The sequence below is a fragment of the Egretta garzetta genome, unplaced genomic scaffold (genome assembly GCF_000687185.1).
Source record: "Egretta garzetta isolate BGI_Z169 unplaced genomic scaffold, ASM68718v1 scaffold149, whole genome shotgun sequence".
Lineage (NCBI taxonomy): Eukaryota > Metazoa > Chordata > Aves > Pelecaniformes > Ardeidae > Egretta > Egretta garzetta.
In genome coordinates, this window is record NW_009269998.1 from 3,481,831 (window position 1) to 3,501,720 (window position 19,890).

Below are 19,890 nucleotides of genomic sequence, written 5' to 3' on the forward strand. Positions count from 1 at the left end.
TGGCGAAGCGGGGCGGGGGGGGCTGCTGGTCGCCGCAGGGATGCCGTTTCACCGGCCCGTCTCTTGAAGTCACTGGTTTGTTTTTTTGTGGTTTTCTTCCCCCAAATCACAGAAACATCGGGGTATCTCTCCGGTGACAAATGCTGTTTGGAAAGAGCCTTGCGCTCCTGCAGAACTGCAGATAAACGGTGTCCTTATCTTGCGTCAGGGTCACGCTTCCTCTTACAGGAGGTTAAAAATACTGACTCGGTTACGCTGATTTTCCCGATAGCTGCTCTTTTAACCATACTAATGTTTTGTGTCTTTAATACCAAATCGTGCGTGTAGGGGCAAGGTGAAGTGATGAAGATTCAACAGTAATGAACAAATCTAAGATGAACTGTGTGTTCTGTGAGGATTTGATGTGATTTGGAAAGTTTAAGGTTTTTTTTTTTTTTAAAACTTAAGAAGTAAGGGAAAATGTTGGTCAGAAACCATCCAAACTTTCAGAGCACAACAATAGTTATGACTTTTGTAGCAGGAAAAGTATTACTTTTAGGAGTTGCTTTGATGAAAACGTCCTGCAGAGAGGTGCTGAAATAAGTTTCCTTTTTTGAAAAGAGGACTAAACTCCTTTATCAGTACGTGCTTTCTTGCAGGTCAGGATGACTTTTTGCTCACCTAAAAAAAAGTACTGTTTTCCTGTAGCCCTCAAACTGCTGAGTTCCTAGCTTAATTTTTGACTGCAAGAGGTGCTTGTCCTAAATTCTTAAGAAAAACATTCTCTAGTCCTCCTTTGCCCCACAGTAGATGGTAGCTGTCTGGAAACTCTCCAACATGTAAACCTGAACTTAGGAATTACTCGGGGTATATGTTCTACATGCAATTTCTTACCTTTCTGATCTGAATTCAGAATGACAGTTTTTGTTTGTTTGTTTTCTAGAAACATACTGCTTTTGCTACCTTCCCCAGTGAAAATGCAGCTGTGAAGGTTCGTATTGAGTTTGTTATTGAATGTTTTAGCAAAACACTCTTCTGAATTGCCAGTTGTGCCCTAAAATGGTTTACACATCATCTAGTACTCAGTGTTGGGGGGGGGGGGGGGGGGGGGGAGAGAGAGAAGAAAAAAAATTGTAAGTAATTGAGCAAGGAAAAGGCAGCCCACAAAACAAAAGGTAACTAAGGAGGTAACTTCCAGCCCAGTCCTCTTATCTAGTTTACTACACGTCCACACATTTTTGTGCTGTCACTAAATGGGGCATGGTATGGAAGCTGGATGCTGCTTAAACTAAAGCCACTGGACAAAACACTCCCCTTGAAACACAGTCTCCTCCTCATCTATGCCAGGTGCTGCAAACAAATCCCTTTTGGTTCAGGCTTAAAGCAACACCGTTACAAGAAGGTTCCCAGTAGGCTCTAGAACATGTAAAATTAGTAAATCCACAGAATAGTAAATAGCAATGCAAAGTGATAGTAGAGAGTACAGTAAATAGTAAATACACTGTTGCAATCTCATTTGAAGTGACCTGTGCCTAAATGTTGTTTAAAAAAACCTCCAAACACAACCAAAAAAGAAAAAGAAAGGGAAAATGTTGGTCAGAAACCATCCAAACTTTCAGAGCACAACAATAGTTATGACTTTTGTAGCAGGAAAAGTATTACTTTTAGGAGTTGCTTTGATGAAAACGTCCTGCAGAGAGGTGCTGAAATAAGTTTCCTTTTTTGAAAAGAGGACTAAACTCCTTTATCAGTACGTGCTTTCTTGCAGGTCAGGGTGACTTTTTGCTCACCTAAAAAAAAGTACTGTTTTCCTGTAGCCCTCAAACTGCTGAGTTCCTAGCTTAATTTTTGACTGCAAAGAGGTGCTTGTCCTAAATTCTTAAGAAAAACATTCTCTAGTTCTCCTTTGCCCCACAGTAGATGGCAGCTGTCTGGAAGCTCTCCAACATGTAAACCTGAACTTAGGAATTACTCGGGGTATATGTTCTACATGCAATTTCTTACCTTTCTGATCTGAATTCAGAATGACAGTTTTTGTTTGTTTGTTTTCTAGAAACATACTGCTTTTGCTACCTTCCCCAGTGAAAATGCAGCTGTGAAGGTTCGTATTGAGTTTGTTATTGAATGTTTTAGCAAAACACTCTTCTGAATTGCCAGTTGTGCCCTAAAATGGTTTACACATCATCTAGTACTCAGTGTTGGGGGGGGGGGGGGGGGGGGGGAGAGAGAGAAGAAAAAAAATTGTAAGTAATTGAGCCAGGAGGTGCTTGAAGGAGTTGGTAAAATGAACACTTCTGTAGAGTTGTAAGAGAGGTGGGTTGGAAGGGGCTTGTGGAAGTCATCTGATCCAACCCGTCACTTAAAAACTTAGGTGAGTCGAGACTGATCGGGGCCCTTGCCTAGGGTGTGTGGGCATTTATGTATTAACTATAAAGCAAACTTGTCTCCTGCATAATTCCATGTTTGCCATAAAATTCAGGCATAGTGATGTACGTTATTCAAGATTGCCTTGCATGCCCAACTTTGATAAGAAAAAGAAAACTACCCTGTTAGTGGGGGGCATGGATGCCAAAAAGGTAATACTAATAATGCTTTTTAAACACAAATCTGGTGAAAAGCCTGGCCCCTGAATTTCCTTCTTACAGCATGGTTTTTTTGGTGTTGCTTTTATGTTTTTTTTAGGTCATGCTGTAAAGTATTACTCAAAAAAAAAGTTACAAAGGCTGTGTGAGGTGAGCAGTGGTGAATTTAGGTGGCTTTGTGTCAGTTGTTAGCAGCCTGTCAGGATCTGGACTTGCAGAATGCTGGAGCTTCCTAGTGACACTGTTAAGAATCTTGATTTTAAAATTCCCAGCTGTTACTGGTGGACTTCAGCACATTTGTAGTTTCTGAGCAGGAGGCTGGTTACATAAATTGCGGAGATTTACCAGGCTATGTAATAACTATCGTTGTTAAGGCTGCAGTCTCACTGCTGTGTTCGTATGGCCTGGGTCTCTGCAGTGGTTCCAGCTGCGCAGCCTCGTCTTTCTCCTTCCTGCCAGCAGGAAGGGGGCTGCTAAAAGCAGGGCTGCGAGGGGAGGGACGGTGCAGAGCTGCCTGTGTCTGTAGTGGCACAGACTGAGCTTAAAGCAGTTGGGACTGCATCCTGTGGCTAGTTTACCAACCAAAGAAAAAAAGAGTTATGCTTTGAAATAATTCTGACGGTTTTCCCCTTCCCTTTCTTTCTTTTCTCTGTTTTAATTATTTGAAGGCTTTGTCAAGACTGCATCAGCTGAAACTTTTAGGTCACACCTTAGTTGTTGAATTTGCGAAGGAGCAAGATAGTGTGCAGGTACTTAGCCAGCCTTCTGTCTCAGAGAAGTGTAAAAGGTATGTGCATAATAATTTACTTTCTGTGTCTGTGGTCAAGGAAAGGCAATTCTGTATTCACGATACTTTTGGAGTACTGTTAAGTGAAAGGATAAAGTGTAACCACTAAGAAGTGTTAACAGGCAGCTTCAGATCTATAGATAAGTGACTGCATTCCTCCCGTTAGCATTGCTTCATTCGGTATCATCATCAAATAATTCCCATCCTTTTCCTGTAGTTGTTAATATCTTTAATCAGCAGATGGTCCTGTGTGTTCTCATTTACAGAGCAAGACTCCAGTCTGCGTAAGCTGGCCTCTGTGTTGCACAGGCTCCCTGTGTTTAAAAAGACTCTTCTACTTTTTTGTTGTGTCAGGATTATAATTTTCTTTTGCTGTTAAACGGTGCATGCAGTGCTTTCCCGATCTTTCTTTCTGATCTAATCGAGTCAGGCAGGATTGACACCTTGCTAGCATAACTCTATCAGACTGTACTATTATAGCCACTGGCTTCTCAGCTGGAGCTGATTTGCTTGTATCTGGCTTGAAGCACGAGCGGAACAAACATAAAACTGTCTGAGTCTTCAAAGAGTTAAAGAATAGGTAATATTTAAAAATAAAAATAATAATAATAATAATAAAAAATCAATTAATTGTAATGATAGCATGCCCAAGAACTGTGATAGTTTGACTTTCAATTGTCTGTCAAGTACTTAATTAAAAAAAATAAGTTGCATAGTTAGGCTTTGAAGTTTACCTGTGTAACTAAGTAATAGAAGCTATGTGATAGTGCTTATTTAAAATCAACTATAGAGGTTTTAAGTTATTTATTCCACTGTCTGAATATGAACAAAGCAATAATGTAATACCTTTGATTTTATATGCTCTCTGAACAGAGAGTAACGTGGGTTAATTTTAGTTCTTTTCCTGTAAGCAGATTTAAGTCAGAAGTGTTTGAATATGGGGAGACTTACTTAAATCTGCATAAATATTAATTTTAGAAGTCTGGCTGCTGTAATTATCTACATGTATTCATTCTTAAGACGTAATAATGGCTGTAGTAATGCCATTGATGTTAAAAATACTAAGATTGTTTCTTATATTTTTTTAACAGATGAGGTTAAACATATTTTGTATATTTTGTAAGACACTTAAATTTTGCCCTGTTTCAATTAATGCTAAATTAATTTCCAGTTCAGAAGAACCAGTGAAAGAAGAAGAGAAGAAAGAACCGAGCTGTGTTAAAATAGAGAATGGAATTGCACCCAACCATGGGTTAGTGGCTTTTTTGGTCTTAATTATTTTATTCTGTTACAGTTTATTTTGAAGTAAGCGTTATGCACTGTTGAACAGGAGAGAAAGCTGTATGCGACATTCTCTCTTGGTTTGTTTTATAGTATGCTCCTGTTCTGCAGGCGTAGCTGTAGGAATGGTCATAAAGATGGAATTTTAGTTCTTCAAGTTTAGAACCCTCGCAGTTGAGCAGTGACTGGTGCTTTGAGCCGTGCAGTTGTGGACTGCACCGTAGCCTTCTAGCGCTAGGCATTGCTTTCTCAGGAAGAGTTTGAGGACTGGGTAGGTTGCCCCAGTGTTAACTGCAAAATACTCTTGATTTCTGTTTTTCCAGAGGTTTCTTGTTCTTTTTTCCCCCATTTGCATTTTTGCATACATGAAGAACAAATTTCTCGTCGGGCTAATAAATCCAGCGCTTTGAGCTTTGAGTTTATGATGTTTGTACAGCAGGCTATGCTGCGCTGTGCTTTTGGGTTTGGACTTGTTGATTGTTTCTGTGCGCTTCAGGCTTTCTGCCTGTGTTGGTACTTTCACTGTGCGCAAGCCCAGTAAGTCTGTCATGCGGTAGGGGACTGCTCCCTGATGTTAGAGACATAATGTAAGTGGCCCAGAACTGTTCTAGGGGAAATAATATATCAGTGGTACTTCAGGTATAATGAATAGCTAAGCCTCTAGTAGTTATTAATTATTATCAGTCATTACGTGGCAATGGTGCTAAGATGTCTTGTTTTTAATCTTTCCTCAGCCTCACCTTTCCCATCAATTCTTGCCTCAAATATTTGTATCCACCACCTTCAAGTACAATTCTAGCAAATATAGCAAATGCCTTGGCAAGTGTGCCCAAATTTTATGTCCAGGTAAGTAAAAAAACTGCAAAAAAAGAAAGTATAAAAATGAAAACTTCTCCTTTTTCCTCTCTTAATTAGCAAGAGAAATAATTTTTGTCATAGTAAATATTAAGTTAGTTTTCCTGTGATAGTGTTAACCAATGTTCATTTTTTTACTGTGTTGAGATAAGATTTCCGTGACCAGAAGTAACTTACTTCATTGACACTGAAGACTTAACTGGATATGATCTTCCTAATTAGATGTGATTTGAGTACTTGGAATTCCATTCTGAGAAGACGCTTTACTTCTTTTGAATTGCCTTTTTAGGGTGTTGCTCATTCTTACTGTTAGCGTTGGATCTCAAGTGCAGGCTTTCACATTGCTTAATAACCAGTGTAGTTGTGTCTTCATTAAAACTGTGCTGATTTACACCTGCCAGGAGTAATCGGCCGTGATACCGAGCAAGGAACTATTTTCATTTATTTGTTTATTCAAAGGACATCTTATCTTGAATCATTTCAGGTACTTCATCTTATGAATAAAATGAATCTTCCTCCACCTTTTGGACCAATTACTGCTCGCCCTCCCATGGTAACTTTCTTGAAATATGTTTTAAGAACTGTAAAATGGATTCACAATTTAGAATGTTAGCAACATGGTAGGAGATCAAGCTTCTGCAAGTTGGAGAAATCTCCAGGGGCTAGCAAATGCTGCTGCATTTCGCTGGGCAAGATGTGCATGTTAGTCTTCTAAAGAAATCTTCTAACTATACTTAGAACAAAGAAATGTATATGCGTGACAGTAGCACTGGAATGCTTCAAACTGTTGAGTATAAAATCAAGGGAGGTTATAGCATCACGTTACAGATACAAGAAGTAAAGAATATCATTAGCCCCTTGCCTTACAAAGGTGTGTGAAGCTCCTTGATCCCTGTGTTTCTTCAGAGTTCTGATTAGATTCGGATTGTTAATGAGATTACACAGAGCTTCTGGATTTAACTTGCTCTGTCTCCAGGATGTTTTTGAAAGAGGCAGGGGTGAGGGAAACAGGCAGAGGCTTAGGGGGAAGTGTTTGTGAAGGGAAGCAGAAATACCAGCTCTGCAGTCGCAGTTCTGTGTTGCTGTGATAGAGTAGTTTAACTGACAGAGCAAGTGAGGACTTGCATTAATAGTGACAGGTACAGTATTTGGATATAGCGACGTTGTGCCCCACTACACTTTGCAGAGCACCTGCTTCTAAGAACAGGAGAGCTAGCTGGTAAAGAAAACTATGAAACAGATCTATCAAATAAATGAATTCACACAGATTTTCTGGGAATAACTTTATTTGTTGCCTGGTATTGGGCCAGGTTAAGCACTGTGAATGTAACAGTCATGCAATAAGAGTTGTAAGGTGAGAAGCCAGTCCTCGAAATTCCTAGAGCAGTTTCTAAAGCGCACAGAGTATTTCTAATGCCAGAAGACAATCAGTGCCTTATGGAACTGATGGCACATAACAGTCTACTACACTTAACAGCTACTTTTGAAAGTGGGGCTGGAGACTATTTTGTACATAGGGAATTCCTTATATGTCATTTTTGTAGTCTCAATGAAAAAAACCTGATTCCTTTCATGAAATCCTCACTCCTTACAGAAGCAGAAATGTAACTTTGATAGGTGGTGGAAGGTTCAGTGTAGAAACTGGGACTGCTTGGGAGCTTAAGCCTCCTCCCATATGTTTTGACCATATTCTCAGGAAAGTCCTTAAAGCTGAGTGCAAAGTGAAAACCCAGGGCCACGGTTGCTAATTTTTTAACTCCTCAAATTAAAAGAATGAAAACATTTACTATTACGCTTCAGAAAGCAGCATTTTTTTTTTTTCTTGTAGAAAGTTTTCATTAATAATGTAATTTAGCAAAATAGCATCTAGGTCCCTATAAGCATACTTAAAAAAAATGCTTCTTGTCATCTTCTAATTTATTACTTTGGCTGGTTTTATCATGTAAAGGAAAACAAGATATGCAGGTTTTTTCCTTAAAACATTTAGTTACTTTTTTTTTAACTTTTTCCTCATAATTAGTATGAAGAGTATTTACCAGTGCCAGCGCCACCTCCCCCAATCCCACCTCTGCCCCCTGAAGAGCCTCCGTTGCCTGAAGAGGAAGAAGAGCAACTATCTAGTGGAGATGAATCAGAATACGAAAGTGATAATGAGGAGGAAAAAGAGAGGTATGCATTTTACAGTCATTTGCAAGCTTTGGGCTCTTCTAAAGTGGTGGGTTTACTTTTCTAGCTTCTAGTTCAGCAAATGGTGGAATCTGTTAACATTTGCAGTATATGGGTAACCTTTCCAGATGCTTAAGTAAGCTCCAGAGGGACCGTGCTGTTTTGAGTTGCAGTAAGGGAAGGGAAATGGCCAAATGGGATGCAAATTATTATTTGTTCCCGTGTCCAAAACCGGAAACCCAACAAAACAGAAACTCAGAATGAAGAGAGAGTGCAGATACAAGGAAGCGATATTTAGTTTTTCTGGGTTCTTCCTTTTTCCACATCTTTACTGAGTAAACTACTCAGCCTGAATGACGTGTGCTCTCTGACTTCCAAAATGTTCTTGACACCTCAGTGTGTATTGCTAGGAGTAATAATAGCGGGAGATTGTGTGTGCTGAGGATTCTCTTGCAGTGTTGGGACTGAATTACATCACAGCTGGTTTTTAATACCAAATGAAGAAGCCATTTTGTTTAGTCGCTATTTAAACTGAAAAGTAAGAAAGTCCCTATGCTCTATTCAGAAAAATACATGCATTTGGAAAAAGGCACGTCTGCTGGGTGGAAATAGCGTTGCAAAAAAAAGGTTCAGCTTGGGGGCTTCTTAGCACTTCTACAGCTTCGGTGTCCTAATTAGGTGCGTGCTTGGGGAAGGAAGAGGCATCATTGAATTCGTTATGATTTTGATAGGTCACTTCAAGTGCTTTGTGAATATCAATTTTCCATGTATTATAGTTTATTAATGTTGTTTCGGTCTTAAGGTAGCTAGGTGTGTAGCCACATTCTGAAAAGTCATATTTCGAGGGCTTTGAGGAAGGGGGGAGGGTTTTCAAAATGAGTATTTTCAAATAACCTGTAAACCGCTTTGGATCTTCTTTAAATTTTGTTTAATATAGAATGACCAAGTTGATGGAATTAGCAACCCTTCAGCCTAAAAGACCAATAAACACAAAGAAGCGTGGTGTTAGAAAAAAGCAAAGAATTAAAGACTTACTGAATGTGCCCGTGTGTACTCCCCACAGGTTTGTATTATTTCTGTGGTTTTTGCACGGTTTCAGAAGATTATTCCTTTTACTAGAGGATGTTCTCTGTGTCATGTTTGCTTCCGTGTTGCTGTTTTAAAACAAACATTCTTCACTGATATGTAAATTTCATAGTGGAGTTGGTCTTCCTTTATCCACATGCTTGGTTTTATTGCTATAAAGGTCCAGGTTTTCATTTAATTTGAACTCAAGGCTGCCCAACAACCTTAATCTGTAACGCGTGCCTGGTTCAAGCTGTGTGTTTCTCTTGCTATCAAACTAATAAAAATCCCTTTTTCATAACAAAGAAGAAAAACTTCATATCGCAGCCCTGGCAGAAGCAATCTGGGTTTATTGTCTGGGATACTTCTTAAAATAAATATTTAAAATTAAAAAAAAGCATGATACTAGAAGAATAAAAACTGATGTAGTTTAAAATAAGTTTGGGTTTTGAAACTGCAGTACTATGGCACAGTAGACACCAGTGTAGTATTTCTGTGTAGGGATGATCGATTGTGAATGCATTTTTCATAGAATCATGGAATGGTTTGGGTGGGAAGGGACCCCCAGAGGTCACCCAGCCCAACCCCCCTGCAGGAGCAGGGACACCTTGAACCACATCAGGTTGCTCACAGCCCCGGCCAACCTGGCCTGGAATGGTCCCAGGGATGGGGCCTCCACCCCCTCTCTGGGCAACCCCTGCCAGGGTTTCACCACCCTCACTGCAAAGAATTTCTTCCTTAGATCCAGTCTAAACCTACCCTGTTTTAGTTTAAAACCATTTTTACTAACAGCCATCTTCTTCCTCCAAGTGATTTGCTATATTTTTTTAAATTCTGGAGTATTTTATGCACAATGTGAGAGCAGCAGCAAGGCCAGTTATTTTTTGTATTTAAGTTACTGATAGTTTTTCATAAGCGGCTGTCTGTACTGTAATGTGGTATGTAATTCTTGTTTTAGCTCTTGCTGCCAGCCATGCTTACTGCGTTTGCAGTGTTTTAATCAACGTGAACTATATTGGGTGAAATTTATGAAATGGAGATCTCGTGTGTTTGTGGTAACAGCACCAAATCTGTCTGGAAGAAACTGTATTTGACTATGCATTCATCAGTGTCTGACGCTTCAATTAACACGTTGTTGTTTTAAACAGTAATTTGCACCCCACACTGTCACCTTCAGATGTCTTTGAGCAGCCACAGCATGTAGGTCATAAAAAAATTGAGTTCCACATTACTACTGACATCCCAGCTGTTCTTCAGATAAACTCGGAAAAAGAAGAAAAAAATGGTAAGAGACTTTGTATTTCAAATGTATTTGGCATTAAATTCATGTGGCTTCAGGGTGCAGAAGGCTGCTGACATTTAGGCCAGGGAATTCTTTTCTTCTTTTATATTGGAGCTTTCATAAGTAGTGTATATCAGGGTTTGTTCATGAGCACCAACTTGTGTCTTGTCTGCATTTGCTATTTTTCCTGTATTAAAGCACAGAGCCATGTGCTTTAGTCCAGTGAAGGCTCTATAGGATTTTAAAGGTCTCTATGTGATCTGTGTGTTCATGGTGAATTGCCCTTTCTTTTAAATGTTAAGATGTTTTTAGCAAATATGTTACAGATGCGTTCTCAGTATTATGTAGTGTAGTTGAATGTGTCAGCCTAACCTCAGATTTTCCTTTTCCAGCTCTTAGAGAGCAGCATTCAAGTGATTGCCAGCTCCTCCTGTGATGCACTGAGTGTCTGCTATAAAAATGCTGGGCGATAATAGCAATGAGGTGTGGTGGTTTCTTACAGGGTTATGGTCAGTCTGGGTGTCTTGGTACTTTACAGTAATGTACAGTTTCTTTGCATGAAAATTGGGTAGCCCACTGAAGTGGATACGGGCTTGAGCAGCAAGGCTGGTTTTACCCCAAGTGGCACGTGCCGTGGCTTTTATTTTGTAGCACAGTTGGTTTTATAGGACCATATAGAGTAGGTGTGTTTGTCAAACCAGGGGTTAAGACATGTTTCTTTAAGGATGACTTCAAATTGCTTTACAAAGTCTACTATATCAAAACATTGCTGGAAGGAGTATACTTCTTTGCTTGCTATTGATCCTCTCGTGAATAAACATACAAACCATTTATATGACATGTTGAAATTTCAGACCTTTATGCAACCACCGAAGAGATCAATAATACGGGCTTTGGAAGGATTTTCCCAGCTCCTAGCTCAAATGATAAAATGGAAACTGAAGAGGAGGAGGATGAAATACCATCAGAATTTATTTCTAGAAGGGATCTAGACAAAAACAGACTTTCTAGAGAAGGTATAACTGGGGAGAATAAATTATCTAATAATACCTCTTTGAATTGTTGCAACAAATAATTTAAATAAGTATTTCCTTTATTAATTGATCACATACTCAATTTAGTTATTTTATACTGAGCAAAAAAGCTGAGTGAGCTAAAACATTGTTTGTTTTTCTGTCTTCTTCAAGAAATGGAAAAATTTTCTGTTTTCAAAAACTATGAGCCAGGTGATCCAAATTGCAGGATATATGTGAAGAATTTAGCTAAACAAGTTCAAGAAAAGGTAGGTAAACAAGCAAATTAAATATTTTATCAGAAGGGCTTTTTATCAGCTTTACTCTTATACCTATCCTTAAATTTCAGGATCTCAAGTTCATTTTTGGAAGATATGTTGACTTCCAGTCAGAAGTGGAACGAAACATGTAAGTTAATTCGGTACTTGGTTAAAACTAAGCCTTTTATGTTAACTTCTGTAATACCGGTGAAAATTGTGATTTAAAAACGAGTCATAGCTTTCCATCTTCTGCATAAAGAAAAAATGCATTTCATCTGTAAATCTTTGTTTAAAACAATAATTCCATTGCTGTACTTGTGATAAAGAGTGTTCGAGGACCCTGCTGTTTTGCCCTTATATTTTCATTACCAAAGTTACCGTTTATTGGCGGAGCGATGCAGAGAGAACGGTGTAGCTGACTGTGTGTATCTGATCATTTTGCATAGATCATATTTACTACAGCTGCACGCCAATTTGCCATCCTGCAGTCTAATGTCACTTTTTACTAACTGGTAAAATGGTCTCCAGTGACACAACTCCTGCTTGTACGCTCTGCTCCTGTTTCTGCTACTTCTCCAAGTTGAAGCATGCGAATTGTATTTGTACTGTGCAATACGAAAGTGTGGTTAAACATGAGTAATTCCCAAATCTCAAGTTTTATTTTTATTTTTTTTTCTCCCTCCTGCCTCTAGGTTTGATATCCGTTTGATGAAAGAAGGCCGTATGAAGGGACAGGCTTTCATTGGACTTCCTAATGAAAAAGCAGCTGCTAAAGCTCTAAAAGAAGCAAATGGATATGTCTTATTTGAAAAACCCATGGTGGTTGTATCTTTTTCTTCAGACATTTACATTATATTCATTGTAACTTGTCAATCTCTCGTTTTGCTGTCAGTGTTCTGCTTATTTCTTCTTTCCATTGATTTCTAATACCTTAAGAAAACCAGACAGCATAGTGCAGTATACTGTTCATTTCATGATAACTGTAAAAATATATAGAGGCACCCTTCTGAAATAGGAAAGTAAATGTGCTTTATTTAAGACAGTAAAATGGTCTTCTCTGGTGTTAGCTCTTCGATCCTGCAAACACAGTAATTTAGCTTGTATGACCATTGTATTTGAATTAAGTAGGCTTTTTGACTGGGTGTCAGGCGTGTGCTTGCAGAATTAAGGACATAAAGAAATGTTCCTGTCAGTCAGTCATCTCTATTTAGGCTGCTTCTCCAGCTGGAACTGTCAGTTACTTTTTGGGCCTGGGATTTCTACACCTTCCGATTGCATTGCCCTGGTTTTGTCTGTAAGTCCTTTCTTATTTTTCACTTCTGTTTCATAATCTATTTCCTTTTCTTTGTACTCTTGTTCACCTCTGTTCCTTGTAGCTTTTTTCCTCCCAAATGCCTACTGAGACATCAAAGTTATGGAATAAACGTGCTGGGGTGGAGGACTGTAAATACCAAGCATTTATCCTTCTGTAGTTATTCTGTTTGTGCCTAACCCATTCCTGGTTAGTCCTTGTTTACTTTGTATTGCAAACTCTTGGACAGGCTTTCTTAAAATTTTTTTGTTCTGCAGATCAGTGAGGTCTTAATCTTTGACTAACAGCCACTACTGTTAGAATATTTAATACTGTAGTAGAATTGATTCACCGATAAAGGGCACTTTTTAAACTCTTTTTGCTGAAATAATGCTGCTTTTTTGCTTCTTGATTGGCATCTGCTTATCGTTGACTTGGAGTCCTTAACAGAACCTCAGCAATTTGCTCGTTCAGCTAGACCAAAACAGGACGCCAATGAAGGGAAAAGAAAAAAGTAGAACACTGCACAAGGTATGGATTCTCTGCCTGAAAGTAAAAATAAAGAAATAGGCTGGGGGGGGGGGGCTTTGTTCATTTGTTTTGTAGGGGGTTTTTTTGTTTGTTTTTATTTATTATCATTTCAATGGCTTCCTTAGGAATAGCGATGGTGGAATCAGACCACTTACCTTTAAGTAATATTCTGGGGTTTTGGCTTTGAAAAGTTGCCTCTCTCTTCCTTCCCTTCTGTCCCCACCATTGCAAAGTGATCCTGAAGAACTCTTTCCAACAGTAAACTCACTTCAGCCAGCTCTGTAAAGGACCTTTGGCTTTGCTAGCTTTGGAAAATGAGATCTTAGTGCTGTTGCAGCGTCCTTTAAACCTGTCTGTATCGTGTCAGGAAGCGCTACTTAACGATGCATTGATCAAGGCTTCCTTTGCTGTGGAATGCAGAGGTCCTGATTTTTGGCATTATTGCCTGAACTTGATGGGAAAGTAACTTTTAGCAGAAAGTAAACACTATTTAACTTTATTTCTTATCATATAGCTTTACTTCAGTGCTGTTTAAGTATTTGCTTTATGTGAGAGTAACTCAAGCAAAATCAGCTCTAATTTAACTGTGAGGGGTTTCATGGCCTAAAAACATTTGAGTAGTGAACAGTCTCAAATTAGCATGTGAAGCAACTGGTGCAAGAATTAGAAGCACTTATTTCTCAATCTGTACCCTCTAATAAATCAGCTACCTCGAATTTAAAGGGCATTTAGCTTAATTACAGGTTACAGCTGGGCATCACTCTGGTTTACGCCTCCACCTAAGACCAAATGAACTCAGAGTTTAGGCTGAATGCTTCTGAAGTGTTCTGTTTAATCCATGATGTGTTTTTAACAATGATCAAAACATCCAGAATACTTTGGAAAAACCCCCGAAGTTTGAAATAAAGGATGTGAACAGCTGGTTTTGATTTTTAAAAATTGGTTGGAGGCCCCGCATTATGGCTGTTGTGTGGGTAGTATTTATAACAGTTACTTCAATTGTAGGTTTCTCGTTCTGTCAGTTGTCTAAGGATTTTTTTTTTTATCAGATTATATTTGGGCTTGTTTCCCTCATTTCTGAGATGGTATTAGGTCTTACCAGTTCCTATGTTGAGTTATTGATTTCTGGTTTGCAAAATCTGTTTTTTATTTTATCAAGTTAAAGATCACTTCTGCAGACATTCTTCTGTATTGACCATCAAAAAGAGACAAATGAGCCTTGGCTAGAGTATTCTACTAGGAACAAGGGCTTATGTGAATGTTTCAGTCTTGTTTCTTACTCCTTCCTTGACAGAAAAAACCCTTGTATTTATATTTCTTTATCCAGTGCCTAATAAGAAAATTGCTAAGGTTTCTTTAAATGCAAAAACGAAGTATTTATAGCAATTGGAAAGCCTTAGAAATGAGGTGTGAACACTTTTTTATTCTTTTAGGAATTCCGTGTCTTTCCAACTAACTTTATACATTATACCTGGTTCTGACTTCACTAAACATGCCAAATAGTACTTGAATTGCATAAAGAAAATAACGAGGTGCTTGTTTGGTTATTAATCATATTGACGGTCAACTCAGAAGCTTTTTTTAGAGTGAGCAAACATGTACTTACGCAAGACTTATTTGTGCACCTGAAAGTCCTACATGAGTTACCTTGGTGTCACTGGTTTAACATATCATGGGCAGTACTTCTTCCTTACCTTGACCATTCACACATGAAGACCACAGAATGTGCTGTAGACTAACACAGATTTCTAGGGATCCATGAGGCTTAATGAAAAATACTTATTTCACTTGCCAACTGATGATGAAACTGAACCCTCTTTCTGCATGACTATGTTTTCCTGTTCCTGATGGAATATTCTGATGGATGCTGGTTTATGATGCAAAACACCGTGACAGAAATCTGAATCTGCAAGGAAGAACAGTGTCAGAAACTCATTTGAAACATAAATATGCATATAAACAAGTTGATGCAAACATTTGAGGGACTTGAAATTTGATCTGTATCCTGTGTCTCAATGTTGTTGTCGGGTTGTTTTTTTTAAACAACTAAATTGACATAAACTTTTGATTACTTTTAAACAGGAAGAAGCTGTGTTAAATTCATGAATGTTATTGCAAATATTTTTATAAATTTTTTTTTTAGTATTTTCTCTACAGAGGTCTTCTCCGTTGTAGAGAAAAGAATCCATATGGCTTATAGAAATACTGTGTAACTCCTTGCTGGCTGAAATGTCTTTTTCTTGGTGGACTGGCAAAAATTTCAGTTAGTATTTGGGGTGACTATTTTTTCTGTAGCTGAAATACAACTTTTTGGGAGAAAGGTTATGTAGAAGACATAACTGATGTTGAGAGGTCTCCAGCTTCTTCATAGGGAAGAAGTGACTTGAAAGCCTGCATTGAATGGAAACATGGTTGGGTTTTGGACCTGATGGAAAAAGTGAGTCTGTACAATGGCAAAGACTTGAAGGAGCATTAACAAGACAGAAAAATCTGCTGGTGTCCTACTAGTTCAAGTTATCAAAAAAATGTGTTTACTTTTGAATATGGAGTTTAGTGTTGGTGGACTCATCAGCCCTCATTAAATCTCGTAAGGGGTCAAAACTGTATTTTGTCGGAGAGACATATTTGCTTTTGATAGGTAGCATAAAGTTATGTGTATGCAATTCTGAGAATCAAGTAAGATTAAACCACATTCTGCTGTTCTTCTTTAGAAACATTCCTGCGTAAATACTGCAGTAATACTGTCATGCAGAGTGTATCCTTTCTTGTTGTATCCTTTTTTTGTGCAATGTTTCCCGTAGCACTCAACTACATTTACGTTTTCGTGTAGAGTAGGTGTGGGGAGGAGTTACATGTTTTAGAGCTTGAACTGATCTGTAATTTTAAAAGCGAAGGGTGCTCTTTCAGGGGGAAAAGGAAGAAAAAAAAAATATCAATGAGTTGTCTGTGTTGCGTGAATAGACACAAAGAAGGCTCCTGGTCTTGAAAGGTGGCCTCCACCTTCTTCCTCACAGGTCATATAACTTGCTAATTTGTGGTCCAATTCCTTAGCTTGTATGAGCTGGAAGTGTTCCACTGATGTGCACGGAGCTGTGCTGAGCTCACATGGAGGATGTCTTCTTGTTTTGCTTTAAATAAATACAGTAATAACACTACGTTGGTTAAAATATGTTGCAGAGCTATTCTTAATAATACTGAAAGGTTGACCAGTATTTTAGATCATTTGATGATTACTCTTCTCCTGGTGTATGAGAAACAACCTGTAGTTGACGTAGTTTGTACATTCCTTACTTTTTCTTTTCTGATTAGAGAAGAAAATCCAACTCTATCTGGCAATGAAGCGTTTGGAATTGAACTATTAATCACTGCTGCCTTTCTGTTGGGTTTGGTTTTTTAGTTAGATTGTTCTCTGCGCTGAGATAGTGTTGCTGCCAGTGCCTTACGTTTTCCTTGTGGGTTTCGTATTACACGATTGTTTAACTTACTGTAATATAAAATTAATACAGCCTGTATCTGTTAAGTCAGATTTTTTTTTTTCAGACATTCAGCACTTTTCTCAATACTTAGCATCCTTCAATTTAGTTGTCAAAAGAAAGCATAACACTACTATTTTCTGGTTGTTCGTGCTTTTAACGTGCCTTTGTGATGTTCCAGGTCCCTTTTGTGTTCCAGCTCTTTCAAGTATTGCCAAGCTGAGGGAAGAAGCAGTGTAATCATCGGGCCTCTTGAACTGTGCGTAGTAGCATTTCTAAAGTATTTAAGGCAGAGTATAAATTTGCTCATCTTAAAGATTCCAGATCTCTTTAAACTGTCACAAGACTTACATGATAAATGTATGTTAGTTTGCTTGTGAAATCTCTAATAAATTATTTCCTTTCTCTTCGCTTTGACTTCTGTTTTGTTGTGGGGTTTGGGAGTGGAAGGAGGAGGAAGACTCTTGTTTTTCTTTTTTGGAAAGCTGACCAATCCAATTGTAATTGTGCAGCCTGTTCAAGGTGATTCAGAGTATATATTCATACGCACCAGAAGGAATCCTTTCCTCCTTGAGTGTGGTGGTGAGCTGTTAGCGTTTTGGGGTAAAAAGATAAGAAAACCTAAGGATAACCTCATTTTAGTGTAAAACTTCTTCTTGTCTTGGAGACTAAGCAGGACTAGTAGACCAGCATGAATTTGTACTGTGAAATTAGGCACTGTTTTTTCCTTGTTAATTAACTTTCATTGTTCATCCACATCTTGAAAAACATCATTAGTGAGACTAAAGTCATTACATCAAGTGTTTAAACCAGTGTTTAAACCAGTGTTAGTGTAGCCCTTGCCTAACTGAACTGTGTTTAATAAAAATCAGCGCTGTGGAGGTCATGGCTGTTACAGATCAGCGTAACTTTCTAAAACCACGTGGCAAACACCGCAGTGACATTTCCTTGGCAAGAGGGCCCAGTCATTTAAGGAGGAAATTATTCCGTAAGATACTAGTTTGTAGCTGGTGGTCTGGTAACAGGCTGGGGTTAAGACTTTTGTTTTGTCGCCGTTCAGCTGCAGACAGCCTCACTCACTGGTATTGACTGCTGGACCACGAGAAGTGCAGCTTTACTGGTTTTCTCAATATCAACTGGCTTAGCAGATTCCTTAAAGATGCTTTTACTGGAGTTCTTAGCCTGTCTGCTGCGTCCCCATGTGAACTGTGTAGTTGCTGGTTAGTTTATCTTACCTGTATTTGGAGTGGTAGGCCAGGAAAAATACACTGAGAGAGGAAGCTTTCTAAGAACTTCCAAAGGGGTTATGATGCTTAGAAGAGAGGGGAGAAGTGGCTTTAAAAAAAAAAAAAAAAAAAAAAAAAAGAAAGAAATGTTTTGAGTGTTCTGTGGCCATTCCATTATGCATAAAGCTTGGCTGTGTTCCTGGTGGGGTTATATTGTTAAAGAACAGATAAAACATACTCCCCACTATCCTATACTGATAATCTATCAAGGAAACTTCTGCAATCCAACTGAGAGAACTTTGTTAAGGTCAGAAGGCAAAGGTCTCATTCCCATAAATCAACTGTTTCCTTCTATACCCATTTCTGCTTTGTTTGTTTGTTGGGGTTGGGTTTTTTTCCCCCCCCCTCTGAATGTCCTGTTTGATCTGACATTTCAGGTCAAACTACCTCTACTTTTTTAACAAGTCATGAGGGCCAGCTTCCGAGATCGCATGTAAGCAGTGGACGTAGGCTTATTTCACAATTTTTCTTCATTGGCTCATGGCATAGAGACACAGCAGCATCTCTTACTTAATTAAACTGTTGAATATGCTCCTAGCGCTATAATTTTCACTGTGAGGCTGACTCAGATAATCTAAAAAACATCAACTTCACTATAGTGCTCTTGTGTAAGTTGACTCCTTGATGTAGCAGAGATCTTGTGATCTCAGAAGCTAAATTGGACTTGGTTTCTATATATAAATGTGAGTCATGTGCCTTGTCAGAATTTTCTTTGAAAGCCAAATTCAGGCAGCCATTCTAATATGCTTTTAATTCTAAAAGGATGGATTTTTTTTAAAAGCATGCACGCTTCTCAGGTGTCCTCAGTGTGAGTTTGATCTGTAAGCATCATCTTCAGTTCCAGTCTTTTGGGTGTTTTTTTTTTCCTCAACAACTTTGAATTTCACGGTCTTCACTATATGGTATTAGAAAGAAATTTGGGGGTTGTGAGGGTGAAAATAATAATGTCGTCTGCGAAGTGGAGGTAACGTGCACTCAGAAATGAACGGTTTCTAGCTGAATTACCGTCATGGCAATAGTCACTTGGAAAACTCCCTAAGACATTTCGGACATTACGGAGCTTGCAGCTTAATTATCCCTTCATAGCTATGGAAGCTCGCAGCTGAGGGAGGACCTGAGCATCACTTTTCCTTTATTGTTTTCTAGGATGTTTCCAAGTGCTTCCAGTTTTTTTCCTTAAGTGTATCTTCCTCCTAAGAGCAGAGAACCGTACGGAGGCACATCAAATGCTTTGCTTTCCTGAAGCACTTTCCTTGCTGCCGCGCCTGCTGTCGGACGTTCGCAGGACTTGACTCCCCGCGTCGCTTGCTCCAGCCTAGCAAGCAGCTGCTGGCGTGGCAGCCTTTGATGTTATATCCGGACAAATATTTACTCTGGTTGTGGTTTTGATGGTTCCCAGAGAAAAGCAGTGTTATTCTGATAATGGCAGCCTCCGCTTGTTATTTTCTACGGCACAGCCGCTGTGTAGCAGCAACATTAAAGCAGAAAATACGATTTAATCCGCTGCAGCCTTCAAAGACCTGGAACCCTTCCTTGTGCTACTGCATTTTGAGTCTGTGCCTGGATGGAGCCACTTCGCAAAGCCTGGTGACTCACTGCGTTGCACATAAAAAGGTGTATAATGGAGGGGACACACAGCACCTCCTAACGCCCATGTTGAGTTACAAGTAGAGAACCAAGCTATTAAAACGCTGCAGAAAAGGCCAAGTAAGTGAATTTTCAAAGCAGTGAAGTGGTTCAACAGCAAGGTGGTGCTATGCTCAAAGGCAAACACACTTAATACAAAGAAGTGAGCTAAGTATGCACAGGGAGATTTCCTCTCTCAAATCCTGAGAACAAATACATTCCAGAATGTGATTTTATCTTAAATCAACAGCGTCACGTGGAATAGAAAGCTTTTGGAGAAACCAGTTGATTTTACCGAGTAACAGTTTCAAGCCTGGTGTGGGGCCGAGGGGCTGGAGCTTTGGCTCGGGGCTGGAGCCTTGGCTCGGGGCTGGAGCCCGGAGGGGCTGGAGCTTTGGCTCGGGGCTGGAGCC

The 19,890-nt window shown here is 39.1% G+C and overlaps 2 protein-coding genes across 3 annotated transcripts in view; both read left to right on the forward strand.

The window, feature by feature from the left end:
* The window catches only part of RNPC3 (RNA binding region (RNP1, RRM) containing 3), a 144,479-nt gene extending 128,590 nt beyond the window's left edge, over positions 1 to 15,889 (forward strand). Inside the window, exons 2-15 of the mRNA XM_009647540.2 lie at positions 923 to 970; positions 3,230 to 3,348; positions 4,520 to 4,600; positions 5,364 to 5,475; positions 5,969 to 6,037; positions 7,505 to 7,653; positions 8,588 to 8,713; positions 9,864 to 10,000; positions 10,852 to 11,013; positions 11,185 to 11,279; positions 11,360 to 11,418; positions 11,963 to 12,095; positions 13,020 to 13,092; positions 15,804 to 15,889. Of these exons, the coding sequence (XP_009645835.1) occupies positions 923 to 970; positions 3,230 to 3,348; positions 4,520 to 4,600; positions 5,364 to 5,475; positions 5,969 to 6,037; positions 7,505 to 7,653; positions 8,588 to 8,713; positions 9,864 to 10,000; positions 10,852 to 11,013; positions 11,185 to 11,279; positions 11,360 to 11,418; positions 11,963 to 12,095; positions 13,020 to 13,079 (1,350 nt within the window). The 3' untranslated portion in view covers positions 13,080 to 13,092; positions 15,804 to 15,889. The remainder of the gene's footprint in view (positions 1 to 922; positions 971 to 3,229; positions 3,349 to 4,519; positions 4,601 to 5,363; positions 5,476 to 5,968; positions 6,038 to 7,504; positions 7,654 to 8,587; positions 8,714 to 9,863; positions 10,001 to 10,851; positions 11,014 to 11,184; positions 11,280 to 11,359; positions 11,419 to 11,962; positions 12,096 to 13,019; positions 13,093 to 15,803) is intronic.
* Positions 15,890 to 16,736: 847 nt separating this feature from the next.
* LOC104134014 (pancreatic alpha-amylase) overlaps positions 16,737 to 19,890 on the forward strand; it is a 20,865-nt gene continuing 17,711 nt past the window's right edge. The window contains exons 1-2 of one of the 2 annotated variants that reach the window (XM_035902884.1): positions 16,749 to 16,824; positions 19,361 to 19,558. The gene's annotated coding sequence lies outside the window, so the exon portion shown is untranslated. Of the gene's footprint in view, positions 16,825 to 19,360; positions 19,559 to 19,890 lie in introns of both variants that reach the window. The other variant, XM_035902883.1, reaches the window with a different exon arrangement.